The following is a 20,058-nucleotide window of genomic DNA, read 5'->3' as shown; positions in this document are numbered from 1 at the left end:
TCATGCAACAGGGGCTCCTGGATCTGTGGCCGTGTAACCGGGGCTCCTGGATCTGTGGCCGTGTAACCGGGACTCCTGGATCTGTGGCTGTGTAACCGGGACTCCTGGATCTGTGGCCGTGTAACCGGGACTCCTGGTTCTGTGGTCATGCAACAGGGGCTCCTGGATCTGTGGCCGTGTAACCGGGGCTCCTGGATCTGTGGCCGTGTAACCGGGACTCCTGGATCTGTGGCCGTGTAACCGGGACTCCTGGATCTGTGGCCGTGTAACCGGGACTCCTGGATCTGTGGCCGTGTAACCGGGACTCCTGGATCTGTGGCCGTGTAACCGGGACTCCTGGATCTGTGGCCGTGTAACCGGGACTCCTGCACAAGTGCCGTGTAACCGGGGCTCCTGCACCTGTGGCTGTGTAACCGGGGCTCCTGCACCTGTGGCCGTGTAACCGGGGCTCCTGCACCTGTGGCCGTGTACAGAGCTCTCGTACCTTGGTAAGTATACCTCACTGTAATCCGGACTTTTTGATAAACCGGCACCACGCCGGTCCCGTCGGTGCCGGATAAAAAAGAGTTTCCTGTATTACAGTTTTCTATTGTTTTACTTTTTAACCAGTAAAGATAACATTAGAATGATTGAACAGAGGGTAGTGGTTAATGGATGATTATATATAGGATATAGACTCCAGTAAAGGGAGCACAATATCAACATTTAAAGATAATACAAAAATAGGCAGCCTGGTTAACCGCGAAGAGGACTGTAAATTGGGTCGCCAAACCTCCAGGATTGCCCTGGAGTCTCCAGGATTTAAAGATTAATCTCCAGGACACCACAGGGAGCAAACCCAGGAGAAAACCCATAGCAGCATTAGAAAGAAAGACTTGCATTTCTACAGCGCCTTACACGACCACCGGACGTCCCAAAGCGCTTTACACCCAATGAAGTGCACTCACTGTTGTAATGTAGAAAATGCGGCAACCAATTTGCGCACAGCAAGCTCCCACAAACAGCAATGTGATAATGACCATGTGATAATAAAGCTGCTCCTTAAAACCTACCTCTTTGACCAAGCTTTTGGTCATCTAGGACTGAGATGTGGAGGAATTTCTTCACTCGGGGGGTTGTGAATCTTTGGAATTCTCTACCCCAGAGGGTTGTGGATGCTCAGTCGTTGAGTATATTCAAGGCTGGGATAGATAGATTTTTGGACACTAAAGGAATCAAGGGATATGGGGATCGGGCGGGCAGGTGGAGTTAAGGTCATAGGCCTAGAAATTGGGTTGGGGCGCCAAAGTGGCGCAAAAGTCGCCTGAGCGCAGGATTTAGCGCAGCGATCGGAGTGATACCGATCGCCAGAAATTCAGTTTCAGTGCCCCTCGAGGGACACGGGGCGAGGCTCGAGGCGCTCCAAGTCCCTCTTAGGGCGCTGAAACTGATTATCGCAGTGCAACGTGCCGCAGCGCCACATGCTGCGGCATGGCACGCTGCGGTACTGCAGGCCTTCCTCCCACTATTAAGGGGGAGGTGCCTGCAGCAGCGCGATCCCCGCTCGCGAGTGCCGGCAAATGAGCCCGGCACCAAGGAGAAGTGCCAGGCTCTCGGGAAACAGCCGGCAATGCCGCGGGGGGGGGGGGGTGGGGGGGGGGGTTAGGAGGCTGGGGACGGAGGTGCTGGCAGGCGGCCGCCGAAAAAGTGGCCGCACCGCACCTCCACCTTAACTTGCGCCGCTGCCAGCACAGTAAGGCCCCGTGAACCGGGCGCGGGTAGCGAGCGGCGCAACTGCGGCGTTCGCTACCAAATATCGCGAACGGGGCACGAATGGGGCGCTGCGCACACCGATGACGTCATCGGTGGCGGCGCAGCGCAAATGCCTAACGCCACCATTAGCGCCCCTACTGAATATCGCCGGAGACGCAGCCAGTGGCGCTACAGCCACTGACTGCCTCTTTAGGCGCTAACAGGTGGCGCTACTCACCCAATTTCTCCCCCATAGAATCATAACGGCACAGAAGGAGGCCATTCGGCCCATCGAGTCCGTGCCGGCTCTCTGTCGAGCAATCCAGTCAGTCCCATTCCCCTCGCTCTATCCCCGTAGCCCTGCAAGTTTATTTCCCGCAAGTGTCTATCCAGTCTCCCCTTGAAAACATTGAGTGTCTCCGCTTCCACCACTTCCGTCGGCAGCGAGTTCCAGGTCCTCACCACTCGCTGTGTGAAAAAGTTTTTCCTCACGTCCCCCCTGTATCTCTTGCCCAAAACCTTATACTGTATCTGTGTCCCCTAGTCCGTGTACCATCAACTAGTGGGAACAGCCTTTCTGCCATGATCTTTATTGCATGGCGGAGCAGGCTCGAGGGGTCATATAGCCTACTTCTGCTCCTACTTCTTATGTCCTTACCTGCCCTAATATCTCCTTGTGTGTCTTGGTGTCCAAATTTTGTTTGATATCGCTCCTGTGAAGCGCCTTGGGACGTTTTACTACGTTAAAGGTGCTATATAAATGCAAGCTGTTGTCCAAAACTCTGCTGCCTGTCTCCTAATTCTAATGACGTTTCATCCCATTACCACTAGATGTCCTCTGTGAGCCAAGTACCATTCACTCTGTCAAAAATCAGCGGGATCTTCAGCATCGCTTCAGGGGTTCTTCACCACTGAGCACTAACTAGTTGAAGAGGAATGGGTTTCAAAATAGTTAGGATTAATATGTTGAAGCGGGCTTTAAAAAAAAATTGCACCATCAGCAAGTGATATCTGCGTTCTCACTGTTTGGATTTGCAACTATTGCATTTGAACATACGTTATTTTGTCAAATTTAGTGTCCACTGAGAATGTGATATTGCAGACTGCACAGATTGCTGTGACATACTGTATTCTGGGCTCGGTAGTACACAGATTGCTGTGACACTGTATTCTGGGCTCGGTAGTACACAGATTGCTGTGACACTGTATTCTGGGCTCTGTAGTACACAGATTGCCTGTGACCCACTGTATTCTGGGCTCTGTAGTACACAGATTGCTGTGACCCACTGTATTCAGGGTTCTGAAGTACACAGATTGCCTGTGACCCACTGTATTCTGGGCTCTGTAGTACACAGATTGCCTGTGACCCACTGTATTCTGGGCTCTGTAGTACACAGATTGCCTGTGACCCACTGTATTCTGGGCTCTGTAGTACACAGATTGCCTGTGACCCACTGTATTCTGGGCTCTGTAGTACACATTGCTGTGACGGTGTATTCTCAGCTCTGTAGTACACAGATTGCCTGTGACCCATTGTATTTTGGGCTCTGTAGTACACAGATTGCCTATGACCCACTGTATTCTGGGCTCTAGTACACAGATTGCTGTGGCACAGTGTATTCTGTGAGCTGTAAGACATTTAAGCCAATCAGCTGCCAGTGCGATGCGTAATTGGACATCAAGTGTAACACCCCTGATGTGACAGACAAACCCGCTATAATGCTAAACTTTTATAGAGGGAGATTCTAATCACACGGCAACATTTCTACCGAAGCATTAAAAAGTATTTGCATTTATATTGCACCTTGTCCCGGTCAGTATTCATTCCTCAACCAATATCACTGAAACAGATTATCTGAGGGAGTGCTGCACTGTCAGAGGTGCCGTCTTTCGGATGAGATGTTAAACCGAAGCCCCATCTGCTCTCTCAGGTGGTCGGAAAAGATCCCATGGCACTATTTCGAAGAAGAGCAGGGGGAGTTATCCCCAGTGTCCTGGGCCAATATTTATCCCTCAACCAACATAACAAAAACAGATTATCTGGTCATTATCACACTGCTGTTTGTGGGAGCTTGCTGTGCGCAAATTGGCTGCCGCGTTTCCCACATTACAACAAGTGACTACACGCCAAAAAGTACTTCATTGGCTGAAAAGCGCTTTGAGACGCCCTGAGGTCGTGAAAGGCGCTATAGAAATGCAAGTCTTTTCCATCATGCTGTCGAAACATCCCAAAGAAGCCATTACTGTTGGACTGTGGCGAGTGTTGTTACGTAGCCGAAACACTTAAAGTTATTAAATAGGGCTTCTTTCCAAGCCTGCAGATGCAGCCGATTGATTTTCCTTCAGTCATTGAGCCGCCTATCTCCTTTCCTGTGTAAGATGCGATGTGATGCAGCCTCCGAACTGCCGTCGGGGAGGGCGGGAGGGGGGGTGGAGGGGAAGAGAGATGGAAACAAGCTCCCTTGCTGGTTTTGAGGGAGGTGGGGGGAGAAATAAAGAGCGAAAAAGCCCCCCTCCCTTGCTGGTTTTGAGGTGGGGGGGAGAAATAAAGAGAGAAAAAGCCCCCCCTTGCTGTATTTGGGGAGGTGGGAGAGTCTGTCTGTCGAGCCACGCTCCCTGCAGTAATTGTGTGAGGAACGAGGGCTCTTCCCGATTTTCCTAATCCTGACGTAAACCGCACTTTATTAGCGTGTGGGCTGCCGTGCCGGAACGAGAAGCATTCATTGTTGTTTTTGTTTTTTTAAATGATCATAGACCAGTAGCTGTTTGAAAGCTTTGATATGGAAGAAGCACACTTAATCTGGAGCAGCCAATTATCGGGTGCTTTGTGTTCAAAATTAGCACCCAGTCGCGCTGTGCCAGATATTTTTGTTCATTAGTGGCCAACACATACCACAAGGAGGTGAGCTCTCTGGGGCGTCTTCGACTGATAATAACAGAGATAAGAAGGCAGGAACCACTGACAATTGTGGTTGTATTCCGGTGCAGTCTCAAAGATCTCTCTGTTGCTTGACTTTAACCCTCGCTCACCCAGCCTCTTCAAGTACTTTTTCTTGATCCAGTATATATTACTATAATGCCTCAAAACAATGTGTCTACCGTCCGTTCCACTTACATAAGACAAAGGTGGCATTTATCTCCCTCGATCTTTTGTTTTTGTTTCTGCCAACACGGATTGAGAGCTGTGTCACTCCTCTGTCGAAATATTGGGGCATTTTTTTATTCCCTGGGCAGCTGCAGCCTGCTTTTTTGGCCTAGAATGATTGCAGCACAGAAGGAGGCCATTCGGCCCATCGTGTCTGTGCCGGCTCTCTGAAAGAGCGATCCAATTAGTCCCACTCCCCCTGCTCTTTCCCCACAGCCCTGCAAAATGTTTCCCTTTCCCAGTATTTTCCCAATTCTCTTTTGAAAGTTACTATTGAATCTGCTTCCACCGCCCTTTCAGGCAGCGCATTCTCACATGAATCAGCCATTCATGAAAGAAAGACTTACGAAATAATACTGAGCGGCCTGCGGGTGGCGCTGTCCAGGGAGAGTATAAATACTCGGGCACGGGCCCAGCTTGCGCAGGACATTCTTAACAGGAACTAGTGAAGGACACAACTAGACCTCCATGTTGTAAAACAGTTGATTAAAGCTTTGTTTAACGCTTAGACCAAGTGCCTAGTAGTTTTCTTACGTCACATTCCAGATCAGAACAACTCGCTGAGTAAAAAAGATTTCTCCTCCTCTCCCCCTCTGGTTCTTTTGCCAATTAACTTAAATAACGCTGGAAATTTAAATTTTTATCAGGCTTTATATTTGCATAACCTGGGCTAGCATCTGGTAAGCAGGGGACTGTTGACAGTAACTCAGAGACTACCTGAGTGCGCTGTGACACATAGAAACATAGAAGATAGGAGCAGGAGTCAGCCATTCGGCCCCTCGAGCCTGCTCCGCCATTCAATGAGATCATGGCTGATCATCCAAATTCAGTACCCGGTCCCTGCCTTTTCCCCATATCCCTTGATCCCTTTAGCCTCAAGAAATATATCCAACTCTTTCTTGAATATATTTAATGAACTGGCCTCCACCGCCCTCTGTGGCAGAGAATTCCACAGGTTCACCACTCTCTGGGTGAAGAAATTCCTCCTCATTTCAGTCCTAAATGGCTTACCCCTTATCCTTAGACTATGATCCCTGGTTCTGGACTCCCCGGCCATCAGAAACATCCTTCCTGCATCTAGTCTGTCCAGACCTGACAGAATTTTATAGGTTTCGATGAGATCCCCTCTCAATCTTCTAAACTCCAGTGAGTATAAGCCCAATCGACACAATCTCTCCTCATATGTCATTCCTGCCATCCCAGGTATCAGCCAATTTGAATTGGCCTCCTATGAATGCACCTCTTGGTATTAATCCACACTCTGACATTGAGCTGCACAGTTGGCTCCTGGGAGCCGTACATTTGACAGTATGAGCCTTGCAGGACAAATACAGCTCCCAGGCCAGGGCGACTAACGTGATCTCCGGGCGCCAGACCCACACGTTTTTTCTTTTATTCATTCTCGGGATGTGGGCGTCGCTGGTAAGACCGGCATTTATTGCCCATCCCGAATTGCCCTTGAGAAGGTGGTGGTGAGCCGCCTTCTTGAACCGCTGCAGTCCGTGTGGTGAAGGTGCTCCCACAGTGCTGTTCGGGAGGGAGTTCCAGGATTTTGACCCAGTGACGATGAAGGAACGGCCGATATATTTCCAAGTCAGGAGACTCGGAGGGGAACTTGGAGGTGGTGGTGATCCCGTGCGCCTGCTGCCCTTGACCTTCTAGGTGGAAGAGGTCGCGGGTTTGGGAGGTGCTGCCTAAGAAGCCTTGGCGAGTTGCTGCAGTGCATCTTGTAGATGGTGCACACTGTAGCCACGGTGCGCCGGTGGTGGAGGGAGCAAATGTTTAAGGTGGTGGATGGGGTGCCAATCAAGCGGGCTGCTTTGTCCTGGATGGTGTCGAGCTTCTTGAGTGTTGTTGGAGCTGCACTCAGATTCAGATTCAGATTCAGATTCGATTTATTTGCCATATGTAACAAGTACAATGGAATGCTTGTTCCCCGTGGGGACGCGTCAGCTACACATACAGCGCCGCGTTCAGAGTCAATACAATGGCTTCCCGTGGCAGTGGGAGCACGATGTCCCTCAGCCGCTCCGTCCTCCTCTTCACCGCGGCCTCCTCCTCACTGTTGCCGGCTCCACGTGTGGTGGCCTGCTTCTCCCGCTCTGGCCACCGTGCCCGGCTCCCCCCCTCCCATCCGGACTGCGAGTTACCCGAAATGGAGCTGCCGGCCGATGTGCTGCAGCGTGTCGTGAGTCTGCTGCTGCTGCTCAGCCAGGCAAGTGGAGAGTATTCCATCACACTCCTGACTTGTGCCTTGTCGATGGTGGAAAGGCTTTGGGGAGTCAGGAGGTAAGACACTCACCGTAGAATACCCAGCCTCCGACCTGCTCTTGTAGCCACAGTATTTATGTGGCTGGGCATGTTAAGTTTCTGGTCAGTGGTGACCCCCAGGATGTTGCTGGTGGGGGATTCGGCGATGGTAATGTCATTGAATGTCAAGGGACTGTAGTTAGATGCTCTCTTGTTGGAAATGGTCATTGTCGGACACTTGTGTGGCGTGAATGTTACTTGCCACTTACCAGCCCAAGCCTGAAGGTCGTCCAGGTCTTGCTGCATGCGGGCATGGACTGCTTCATTATCTGAGGAGTTGTGAATGGACCTGAACACTGGTGCTGGCAAATGAAGCAGTGACCAAGGAACAGCAGGATTGTAGACAGCCACCTTCCAGTCTTGCATCAGCTTGATCTAGAAAGAGCTACAGTGCTTTGGTGTCTCATTGCAGCTGATGGGGGTGCAGTGGCCTTGCAGCTCAGTGTCAGCTGTGGCTCAGTGGGCAGCACTCTCTCTCGCCTCTGAGTCAGAAGGTTGTGGGTTCAAGTCCCACTCCAGGGACTTGAGCACAAAAATCCCGGCTGACACTCCAGTGCAATGCTGAGGGAGTGCTGCACTGTCGGAGGTGCCGTCTTTCGGATGAGATGTTAAACCGAGGCCCCGTCTGCTCTCTGGACGGAAAAGATCCCATGGCACCATTTCGAAGAAGAGCACGGGAGTTATCCCCGGTGTCCTGGCCAATATTTATCCCTCAACCAACATAACAAAAACAGATAATATGGTCATTATCACATTGCTATTTGTGGGAGCTTGCTGAGCGCAAATTGGCTGCCGCGTTTCCTACATTACAACAGTGACTGCACTTTAAAAGTACACATTGGCTATAAAGCGCTTTGAGACATCCGGTGGTCGTGAAAGGCACTATATAAATGCAAGTCTTTTTACCCTATCAAATTCTTTAATCATCTCAAACACCCCAATTAGTTCACCCTATATTCCAGGGACTGCACACCTAGTCTATGCAACCTGTGCTCATAACTTAACCCTTTTCACTTCCTCGGGTGCTTCACAGAGGGGCGAGAAAAAACAGACGCTGAGCCAAGATTAGGAGGGGTGACCAAAAGCTTGGTTAAAGAGACGGGTTTTAAGGAGGCTCTTAACAGAGGGAGGCGGAGAGGCAGAGGTTATGGGAGGAAGTTCTGGAGAGTGGGAACTAGGCAGCTAATGGCGAGGAAAAGGGCGTGTGGAGGCGTGTAAGAAACTAAGAGTCCGAGGAAGAGAGCTCGGGATGGGGATTGTCGGAGGTTAGAGACAGGAGTGCCAGGCCGTGGAGGGATTTACACACATTTAAGGCACTTAAATGAACATTTAAGCAACGGTCTGGTGAGCATCAGCAGTCACTGGTAAAGGCAGACCTGCCACAAATGTAAGTAAATAAAGGAAAACTAGAATGACATTGTTTGGTGGAATGCAAATCTCCCTCGGGCACAGCTTGTGTTACCGCGGTTCCCAAACCGGCCCATTTCGTGCGCTCGCAAAAGTCACACCGCTGGGAGAGATCGGGAGCACAGGTGACATACTGAAGCCCCTATACATGACACATTGCTAAACTGGCGTGGGGCGGGCTAACATTAAAAGAAACTTGGCGTTATGTACACACATCTATCAGCCTACAAGGGATTGATAACAACGAGGCACGCCAGCTTTTATTACACGGCAACTTACTGCTCTCCAATTATCCACCAGAACCTTTGACTGACAAAAGCCTCTTGTGAGACTTTGCCTCATTGCACAGCTCAATAACACCACCCTCGCCCTGTCTGACATTAAATCAACTGCAAAGTCCAAGAACAATTACATTCCATTCATGTCTTTTCTATTGGACTTGTCCTCATTCACTGAGCTACTGCTGGGCTACAGGAGAATATCAAAACTTGGAGATTCAATTATCCAACAATTATTTGAGGGGGTGGAGGGGTTGGGCAGTAATGAAGGTTCCGTTGAATTTCTACATTCAGAAAAAAGACTTGCACGACTATTGCATTTCACAACCTCAGGATGTCCCAAAGCGCTTTACAGCCAATGAAGTACTTTTTGAAGAGCAGTCACTGTTGTAATGTAGGAAACGCGGCAGCCAGTTTGCGCACAGCAAGCTCCCACAAACAGCAATGTGATAATGACCGGATAATCTGTTTTTAGTTATGTTGGTTGAGAGATAAATTTTGGGACAGGACACCGGGGATAACTCCCCTGCTCTTCTTCGAAGTAATGCCGCGGGATCTTTTACGTCACGTCCACCTGAGAGAGCAGACGGGGCCTCGGTTTAATGTCTCATCCGACTGGATTGCTCTTCGAAATAGCTGGAGCAGATTCGATGGGCCGAATGGCCTGCTTCTGTGCGGTACTAGTCTGTGATTCTATGAGAAAGAAAGAAAGACTTACATTTCTATAGTGCCTTTCACGACCACTGGACGTCTCAAAGCGCTTTACAGCCAACGAAGTACTTTTTGAAGTGTAGTCACTGTTGTAATGCGGGAAATGCGGCAGCCAAGTTACACACAGCAAGGTCCCGCAAACAACAATGTGATAATGACCAGGTAATCTGTTTAAACCTTAAAATGACAGCTAGGGCGTTGAGGGGTGATGTCAGGAAACTCTTCTTCACACAGAGTAGTGGAAATCTGGAACTCCCACAAAAAGCTGTTGCGGTCGGGGGTCAATTGAAAATTTCAAACTTGAGATCGATAGATTTTTGTTCGCCAAGGGTATTGAGGGTTACAGAAGCAAGGTGGGTAGATGGAGTTAGGATACGGATCAGCTATGATCAAATTGAGTGGTGGAACAGGCTCGAGGGGCTGAATGGCCTCCTCCTGTTCCTATGTTCCTACATTAAAGGCGATAGATAAATGCACGTTGTTGTTGGCATGTTCTGTCACCTCTCTTTCGAGTAGTATTGGCTTTTGTCTCTTGGGCTCCCCCCTTGCCTCAGTTTGAAGATATGGAGCTAAGGCGTACAGAACCAGGACAGTCCCAGGTCAGTCCCAGGTCTGATCTGCAGTCTGCGCTGAGCTGGCTAAAGGGCATTACAATTGGCCTCAGTGAAAAGAATAGCAATCAATCAACCAGCGTTTCCACCCCACCCCTAATTATTCTGCACTGATGCCCCACTGCGTGAATGTGACAGGTTTCCATCGGACAAGGGTTGGATCATACTCAGCTGTGAGCTCTGCACGGGTGAAAGCCTGGCCGATTATCACTGTCTAGGCTCACACCTGACGCTCGGCCACATCGAGGGCAGAGAGCAGCAAGAAGCCATGGATCTGTGGCCCAGCGTGAGGCAGTATTTTCAGCAGGGAGAAAATATCGGAGGGACCACAAAAAATAGTTTATCTATCTATCCCTCTATCTCATCTTTTCTCTAGAAAAGAGAAGGCTGAGGGGTGACCTGATAGAGGCCTTCAAGATTATCAAAGGGTTTGCTAGGGTAGACATAGAGATGTTTCCACTTGTGGGCAAGACCAGAACTAGGGGCCATCAATGTAAGATAGTCACTGATACAGGAAACTTTCGATTTACCGGCACCTAAATAACCGGAAATCTCGGTTAACTGGCAAAATTCAGGAGTAGGTTCAGGTAACTTTTATTACTTGCCTCTCTCCATTTGTTGCTGTGCAAGGGTGTGGCTGCAGCTGTTGCTAAGCTACAGAGACGCTTGCAACTTGTGGCCATTGTTCTGAACCTGTTGCTAAGCAACAGGGTTTGTTGCTTTATACGGAGCTCTCAGCTCCGTATCTTTTACTATAGCTTTCGGTTATCCGGAATTTTTGATGAACCGGCACCACGTCGGTCCCATCCATGCCGGATAAAAAAAAGTTTCCTGTAAATCCAATAGGGAATTCAGGAGAAACTTCTTTACCCAGAGAGTGGTGAGAATGTGGAACTCGCTACCACAGGGAGTGGTTGAGGCGAATAATATAGATGCATTTAAGGGGAAGCTAGATAAACACACGAGGGGAGAAAGGAATAGAAGGGCGAGATGAATTAGGGTGGGAGGAGGCTCCTGTGGAGCATAAACGCCGGCATAGACCAATTGAGCCCCTCCCTATCGCTGTAATCTCCTCCAGCCCCACAACCCCCCTGAGATATCTGCGCTCCTCTAATTCTGCCCTCTTGAGGATCCCTGATTATAATCGCTCAGCCTTTGGTGGCCGTGCCTTCTGTTGCCTAGGCCCTAAGCTCTGGAATTCCCTGCCTAAACCTCGTTGCCTCGCTACCTCTCTCTCCTCCTTTAAGACGCTCCTTAAAACCTACCTCTTTGACCAAGCTTTTGGTCACCTGCTCTAATTTCTCCTTCTGTGGCTCGGTGTCAAATTTTGTTTTATAATCGCTCCGGTGAAGCGCCTTGGGACGTTTTACTACATTAAAGGCGCTATATAAATACAAGTTGTTGTTGTTGTTGAATAGTCAGTTTCTGTGCTGTAAATATTTTGTGATACGTTGCAATTATCTATATTTATCTCCGTCAACACTGTTTCTTCAAGAACTGACAAATTAGTGCAACCCTCTCGCTCCCGGCAGCACACCGTGCAGTTCACAGCTCGCTGGCACCGCTTTGCTAGGGAGTAAATGAACCGCAAGCAACCCAATTCTACTGCTTCACACTTCAAAACTGACAGCTCCCCTTTCGATGGGTGCCAAACAGCCCCGGCCAACTGCTGACGAAGCAGAATAGCGAATTCGACTCCTTTTCTGAAAAGAAACTTTCAACAGAAGCAAGCTGAAAATCAGAAGTGTGTGACTGGCCAGGCTTCAGTGTTTGACAGGCAATTCATCAAAGCAAGTCCGTCAGCCTGTTCTTCTACCCGGCATGTTCCTGCAGCACATGCCTGCTAATTGATATTTGTGATTTGTCTGGCTTGCGGAAAGCAAACTCGAACAAGTTTCTGTATTCTGATGTTGATATCAAATGACATTTTAATATCTGTAGGTTTGTGTGCAGACGAACGATGTTGTTGGTGCGTTGCAATGTGTGCAAAGGTTATTAATTTCTGGGGAAAAGTAAGTATGATTTATAGACATGCACATCTCTCCAGAAACAAACTTGCAACTGATGTGGAAAAAAGAATCGCAGAGTTATTTTACGTTGCTCCTTTTCAAGTTCTCCAGGCAGATGTGAATCAGAGGGGGGCAACGCTCCACGGGCTGGAGTAATACCGAGCACAAAGGAAGATGGTTGTGGTGGTTGGAGGGCAATCATCACAGCCCCAGGACATCGCTGCAGGAGTTCCTCAGGGCAGTGTCCTAGGCCCAACCATCTCCAGCTGCTTCATCAATGACCTTCCCTCCAATATAAGGTCAGAAATCGGGATCTCCGCTGATGACTGCACCGTGTTCGGCGCCATTCGCAACTCCTCAGATAATGAAGCAGTCCATGCCCGCATGCAGCAAGTCCTGGGCGACACTCAGGCTTGGGCTGATAAGTGGCTGGTAACATTCGTGCCACACAAGTGCCAGGCAATCACTATCTCCAACAAGCGAGCGTTTAACCACCACCCCTTGACATTCAATGGCATTACCATCGCCGAATCCCCCACCATCAATATCCTGGGAGTCACCATTGACCAGAAACTTAACTGGACCAGCCACATAAATACTGTGGCAACAAGAGCAGGTCAGAAGCTGGGTATTCTGCTGCAAGTGTCTCACCTCCTGACTCCCCAAAGCCTTTCAAATCAAATCAAATCAACAACTTTTATTGTCATTGTTAGTGCACAAGTGCAGTACAACGAAATGTAGGCTTGCGGCTCCCGAGAGTGTACAATTAGATTAAGACATTTAAACATTCAACATACATTTGGCTTGTAATACATTAACATAAACATAACCATAATAAAGTGCATTGGCAGATGTGCAGGCTTTAGAGTTTATTTGTGGAGTTCAGTAGGATGACAGCCCTGGGAAAGAAGCTGTTCCTAAATCTGGTCGTACGGGTGCGAATGCATCTGTAGCGTCTCCCAGATGGCAGGAGGGTGAACAGACTGTGGCTGGGGTGGGTAGGGTCTTTGATGATGGACCGTGACCTCTGTAAACAGCGTTTCTGGTATATGTGCTCTATGGTCGGTAGCCGGGTGCCGGTAATGCGTTGGGCAGTTTTGACTACCCGCTGCAGGGCTTTCCGGTCATAGCTACAGCTGCCATACCATACTGTGATACAGTTCGTCAGGATGCTCTCTATTGTGCAGCGGTAAAAGTTAGAGAGGATTAGGGGTGACAGGTTACATCCCTTCAGCCTCCTTAGGAAATATAGGCGCTGCTGGGCCTTCTTCACCAGAGAGGAGGTATTGAGGGACCAGGAGAGGTCTTCCGTGATGTGGACTCCGAGGAACTTAAAGCTGCCCACCCTTTCCACCACAGCCCCATTGATGTGGATGGGGGTGTGACTTCCGCCTTTAGACTTCCTGAAGTCCACAATGATTTCTTTGGTTTTCTTGGTGTTAAGGGCCAGGTTGTTATCGGCGCACCACTTCACGAGATGCTGGACCTCCTCCCTGTAGGCTGACTCATCGTTGTTGGTGATCTGGCCTACTACCGTGGTATCATCCGCAAACTTGATGATGGTGTTGGAACCATGAACAGCCACACAGTCGTGGGTGAAGAGGGAGTAGAGGAGGGGGCTCAGCACACATCCTTGTGGGGCCCCCGTGTTCAGGGTCGGGGGAGGGAGGTGTGGTTACCTAATTTGACAGACTGGGGTCTGTTTGTTAGGAAGTCCAGGGTCCAGTTGCAGAGGGAAGTGTTCAGGCCAAGAGTTTGGAGTTTGGTGGCCAGCTTGTTGGGGACGATAGTGTTGAATGCTGAGCTGTAGTCTATGAACAGCATTCTGATGTAGGTCTCTTTACCATCTAAGTGATTCAGTGTCGAGTATAGAGCAGTTGTGATTGCATCCTCCGTTGATCTGTTTGCACGATAGGCAAACTGGTGTTGGTCAAGAGAGGCGGGAACACTGGCTTTGATGTGAGCCAGGACCAGTCTCTCGAAACACTTCATTATGATGGGTGTGAGTGCGACAGGTCGATAGTCGTTCAGGCACGTCACAGCCGTTTGTTTTGGCACAGGAATAATGGTAGCGGTCTTGAAGCATGTAGGGACTACTGCCTGGGCCAATGACAGATTGAAGATGGCGGTGAAGACATCAGCCAGCTGATCAGCACATTCCTTGAGTACCCGTCCAGGGATGCTATCCGGTCCAGCAGCCTTTCGTGTGTTCACTCCGCGTAGAACACCCCTTACGTCAGAAGTCGACAGAGTGAGCACCTGGTCTTCCGGGGGTGGCAAGGCTTTGGTAGCCGGCTCCCTGTTGTCCCTGTCGAAGCGAGCGTAGAAGTTGTTAAGCTCCTCCGGAAGGGAGGCATCGCTAACCGGGGGCTCAAGTCAGGCGTGTGATGGAATACTGTCCACTTGCCTGGATGAGTGTAGCTCCAACAACACTCAAAAAGCTCGACACCATCCAGGACAAAGCAGCCCGTTTGATTGGCACTCCATCGACCACCTTAAACACTCACTCCCTCCACCACCGGCGCACCGTGGCCGCAGTGTGTACCATCTACAAGATGCACTGCAGCAACTCGCCAAGGCTTCTTCGGCAGCACCTCCCAAACCTTCAACCTCTTCCATCTAGAGGGACAAGGGCAGCAGGCGCATGGGAACACCACCACCTCCAAGTTCCTCTCCAAGTCACACACCATCCTGACTTGGAAGTATATCGGCCATTCCTTCATCGTCGCTGGGTCAAAATCCTGGAACTCCTTACCTAACAGCACTGTGGGAGTACCTTCACCACATGGACTGCAGTGGTTCAAGAAGGCGGCTCAACACCACCTTCTCAACGGCAATTAGGGATGGGCAATAAATGCTGGCCTTGCCAGCGACGCCCACATCCCGTGAACGAATAAAAGAAAAAGTTTAAGCGCAGAGTGGACAACTGAGCAACCCCCACACGGGCCTAGACTTTTCAGTCAAAATCACGGCGAGGCTAACGGCGCTCACCATTATTTATGCGTGAATCGCGCAGCAACTTCTGGCGAGCGCACGTGTGCAGTTAAACGTGAGAATCCGGCGGTTGCTACCCGAGACGCACCGGTCGCTTCGCGAGAGCGGCCTCTGGTCTGTCTGGTTCACCGTTGAAATGCATTGAGCGGCGTGAAGTTGCTGTTCCTGCACGGTAGATTCGAACTAAACCCACCACAGACAGCTAGGGCTTGTCCATTCCAGTCTAGGTACCCCTTTAACAACATGATAAGTGTTAATTAACAACAAAAGAAAGACTTGCATTTCTATAGCGCCTTTCACGCCCACCGGACATCTCAAAGCGCTTTACAGCCAATGAAATACTTTTTGAAGTGTAGTCACTGTTGTAATGTGGGAAACGCGGCAGCCAATTTGTGCACAGCAAGCTCCCACAAACAGCAATGTGATGATGACCCAGATAATCTGTTTTTTGTTATGTTGGTTGAGGGATAAATAATTGGCCAGGACACCAGGGGAGAACTCGTCCTGCTCTTCTTCGAAATAGTGGCCACAGGATCTTTTACGCCCACCTGAGAGAGCAGACGGGGCCTCGGTTTAACGTCTCATCCAAAAGACGGCACCTCCAACAGTGCAGCACTCCCTCAGCACTGCACTGGAGTGTCAGCCTAGCGCTCGAGTCCCTGGAGTGGGACTTTGAACCCACAACCTTCTGACTCCGAGGCGAGTGTGCTACCAACTGAACCGCAGCTGATGACAACAACAACAACAACTTGTATTTACATAGCGCCTTTAACGTAGTAAAACATCCCAAGGTGCTTCACAGGAGTATTAAAAGACAAAAAAATTGACACTTTGATAATTACTGCCAAACAACCTCTCTGGCACTGAAAATTAACTATTGTGGCGTTTCATTCCTTCAGATTTTAATTGTTGGCGTTTTTTTTAAACGTAAATTTTTTTTTAATACTTTTTTTTATTTCTGTCTTGTTTTTTCTCTCTCTCTTAATCCAATCTCTCCTTCCCTCTCTTTGTTTTCTCTTTCTGTACCTGATTTGATGTTGAATTCACCCACTCTAATGAACACTTCCTAGTTCAGACTCTAGGCTGTGCCATTTCACAATCCTTCAATCTGATTGGTTAAGCAGATGCACAGTTGCTTGCCCTGTCGGTCTGTAGAGTTAGCGCTGCGCCGTTTCCACCTTCCCACTTCCAGCAACTTGGCAGTGCGGGATCTCATGGAGATTAAAACGGGCAGGTCGAACTAACAGCGGGGCACTGCTTGTTCGCCAGCAATAGTAAACTCCGGGCCCACCATCTTAATTCTCGGATCACCACCTAAAGGTATATAGCGTTTTAGTGCGCATAGAATTGTAGGGCCCCTTCCTCGCTTTCAAATGTGATCCGCCCCATGCTTATTGGGGATCAGTCTGATCTAAGAATCGTATTTCACAACCAGGACACAAGACCAAAAACTGATGAAATTGTGTACTGTGAAAGTAAAAGTTGAAATAATTGAATTTTTTTAACTTTCACACTGACGTAAGGAAACTACTAGGCATTTAGTCTAAGCGTTAAACAAAGCTTTAATCAACTGTTTTACAACATGGAGGTCTAGTTGTGTCCTTCACTAGTTCCTGTTAAGAATGTCCTGCGCAAGCTGGGCCCGTGCCCGAGTATTTATACTCTCTGTGGACAGTGCCACCCGCAGGCCGCCCAGTTGATTCATGTCACACACAAGTTACGGCTACTCTCGCCCAGGCGAATAGCGAGTATTCTCTTACACTCCTGACCAATGTTCCCTGTAATTTATTTAGAGGTGCTGCGCCTCCCATTCAAAATACCGCGCCTGCGTGGTTTTTCCATTTAAAAGCCGGCTGCGCGGGACCTTCAGCCGATGCGCGGCCATGCAGCTGAAAGGGAACGTTGCTCCTGACTTGAGCTTTGTAGATGGCGGTGGATCTTCCTGACCCTTGCCCCCCACGCCCCTCCCCTACAGCAAGCTCCCAGTTCTCGTGCGAAGATCAGGAAAAAGGGGGCAGGGAGTTGAATCCGCCCCCCCCGCCCCCGAGTCTCCCTCCACCCCTTTACCGATTCCCTGTGGAGGGAGGCAGAGCTTGGCCTGTGTTTGCAGTAAAAAAGTAAAGACTTGCACTTGTAATAAATAGCCCCCTTTCACAATGCCCCCAAAATGCTTTACAGCCAATGAAGTACTTTTTGAAGTGTAGTCACTATATTTTAATGTAGGAAACACGACAGCCAATTTGCGCACAGCAAGCTCCCATAAACAGCAATGTGATAATGACCAGATAATCTGTTTTAATGAGGTTGGTTGAGGGATAATTATTGGCCAGAACACCAGGCTGGGGATGGGTGGGGGGGGGGGGGCAGGATAATTGGCGCCGATGTTTTAATGCTGTCAGACTCTTACCGCCTCACCTTCAAATTGGCCTCCCCGCCGTCTATCACCAGTAGCAGACCTGCAACCACCAGCATGTCACCCGGGTGTTGCACAGCGCAAAGCGCTCACTCCAGATACAAGTCAAGTTTGGTCGGACCGAATCTAGAATTCGATCTACAATAAATGAAATCAGAAAATGCTGGGAAATCGCTCAGCCGGCCAGTGGAGAGAGAGAAATCGGGAGAGAGAGAAACCGAGTTAACGTTTCAGGTCGCGGACCCTTGGTCAGCGCTGGAAGAAGTCAGAGATGTAACAAGTTTATAAGCATGTACAAAGCCAGGAGAAAAGGGGGTTGGAGGGAGGGAAGGAAAGAACAAATGGGAGGGTCGGTGATGGGGAGAGCAGGAGTGATTAAATGTATTGAATTATATTGCTGGCTGCTTTTCCGAGTTCATGTGGGCAGGGATCAGAGATTTGACACCCGCCCCTTGTGCTTTACTGATAGTCCGGAGGCACCTTTGGATTTTATTTATTTATTTTTTTGCTGATTGTTTCCTGTCCCATCTCATTGCAGTGAACGGAGCCGTGAAGGAAGAGACCTTAAACAGCAAGAGCGCTGAGCAAGTGACGCAGCTCATTCAGAAAATGGTCAGCCAGTCGGGCCTGGACATAATCCGCATTCGCAAACCGTTTCACACGGACAGCCCGAGTGTACAGGGCCAGTGGAATCCGTTCGTCAACAAACCCAGTGCCCTGAACGTGCAAGACTTCAGGAGAGGCGGAGGGAGACCGGAGGGCAGCACCTGAGGCGAAGTAACGGACTTGACCAGGCCCGGGTGGATTGACTGTTGTTACATAAACCTAATGCTCTCTATTTAAATAAAACTAAACTCCCCAACACATTGAGCAGTCAAGTAATGAATTGCAAATGGCTTCTAATAACCTGGAATCAGTGCGGCGTGAGGAGTATCTCCACTCTGAACTTTGGACGTGGAAAATCTTAACAAAGATACAGAAGAAGTTCATATCCTTTGGGCTCTCCCAGTGGCTTAGAGCTAAAAGTCACCATCTCTCGGCCAGAAAGGCCCCCCCCCCCCCCGCCCCAGGTTCAGACCTCAGTCTGCTGAGCTGGGAGCAGCAGTGGTCCCAGGGTTGGGAAGGGATAAGCTGCTCTGGCCCACACCACCCAGCTACACCCTCTCTGGCTGCGCACAGGTGAGGACACGATTCAGGGCGGGACTGTGATGCTGCGCCCAGTCGAATAGTCCTCCCGCACTCGGTTCGGGCTCGCACATCAGAAATGGCCGAGATCCCAAAGAGTAAGGGGGGTCAATACATTTGGGAGAGGAGGGGAAAAAAAGGGGGCGAGGGAAGGTACTGTCCTGGGATCTGAGGCTTGTAATTTAAATATGGACGCCACTGCTGCCAACGACATTAATTGGTTGCGTATGCGCAGTTTCAGTGTTTTCTTCAGATATTACAGTCTCTCTCTTTACAACCAAGGATTCTCCACATTGCCCGGCACGAACTCCACACTCCAGTCCTCCGTTCTCCTTCAACATGTAACAGTTCGGAACAAAGGCCAATTCGCAGCGTATAGTCGAGTTCAACCTTTGTACAAGTAAGATCAGATTATGGATTGATCCCTCGCCGCAGGAGCCGCGGCGGGAGCTAAACCGGAGCCGAGACTCGGAGCCATAAGAACATAAGACATAGGAGCAGGAGTAGGTCATTCGGCCCCTCGAGCCTGCTCCGCCATTCAATAAGATCTTGGCTGATCTGATCTTGGCCTCAACTCCACTTCCCTGCCCGCTCCCCATAACCCTTGACTCCCTTATCGTTCAAATATCTGTCTATCTCCACCTTAAATATATTCAATGACCCAGCCTCCACATCTCTCTGGGGAAGAGAATTCCAAAGATTCACGACCCTCAGAGAGAAGAAATTCCTCCTCATTTCCGATTTAAAAGGGTGACCCCTTATTCTGAAACTATGCCCCCTAGTTCTAGATTCCCCCACGAGGGGAAACACCCTCTCTGCCTCTACCCTGTCAAGCCCCCTCAGAATCTTATATGTTTCAATAAGATCACCTCTCATTCTTCTAAACTCCAATGAGTATAGGCCCAACCTGCTGAACCTTTCCTCATAAGACAACCCCTTCATCTCCGGAATCAACCTCGTGAATCTTCTCTGAACTGCCTCCAATGCAAGTATATCCTTCCTTAAATAAGGAGCCCAAAACTGAACGCAGTGCTCCAGGTGTGGTCTCACCAATGCCCTGTACAGTTAGAACTGCAATTCAGGGTTGCATACAACAGGGGGATTCCACTTAATGAAGAGTTATTCCCCAATAGCAATTCATTTTCTCCTCTCCCTTCACTCGGAGCTCGTGCTCCAAGCCAATAAATCTCCGCAATCCTCCCCCACCCCCTGCGAAATTATTATACATTAATACTTAAACCAACCTGCGATATTATTATTATAC

General features: G+C 49.5%; 1 protein-coding gene across 1 annotated transcript in view; it reads left to right on the top strand.

The window, feature by feature from the left end:
- The window catches only part of mrpl43 (mitochondrial ribosomal protein L43), a 35,982-nt gene extending 17,509 nt beyond the window's left edge, over positions 1-18,473 (top strand). The window contains exon 3 of the mRNA XM_085994308.1: positions 18,148-18,473. Coding sequence (XP_085850434.1) covers positions 18,148-18,380 — 233 coding nt within the window. The 3' untranslated portion in view covers positions 18,381-18,473. The remainder of the gene's footprint in view (positions 1-18,147) is intronic.
- Positions 18,474-20,058: the final 1,585 nt, after the last annotated feature.

This window comes from Somniosus microcephalus, chromosome 8 (assembly GCF_052327205.1).
Source record: "Somniosus microcephalus isolate GS21.2 chromosome 8, FLI_Smic_1.0, whole genome shotgun sequence".
Classification (NCBI taxonomy): Eukaryota; Metazoa; Chordata; class Chondrichthyes; order Squaliformes; family Somniosidae; genus Somniosus; species Somniosus microcephalus.
This window is presented reverse-complemented; position numbering and strand designations above follow the sequence as displayed.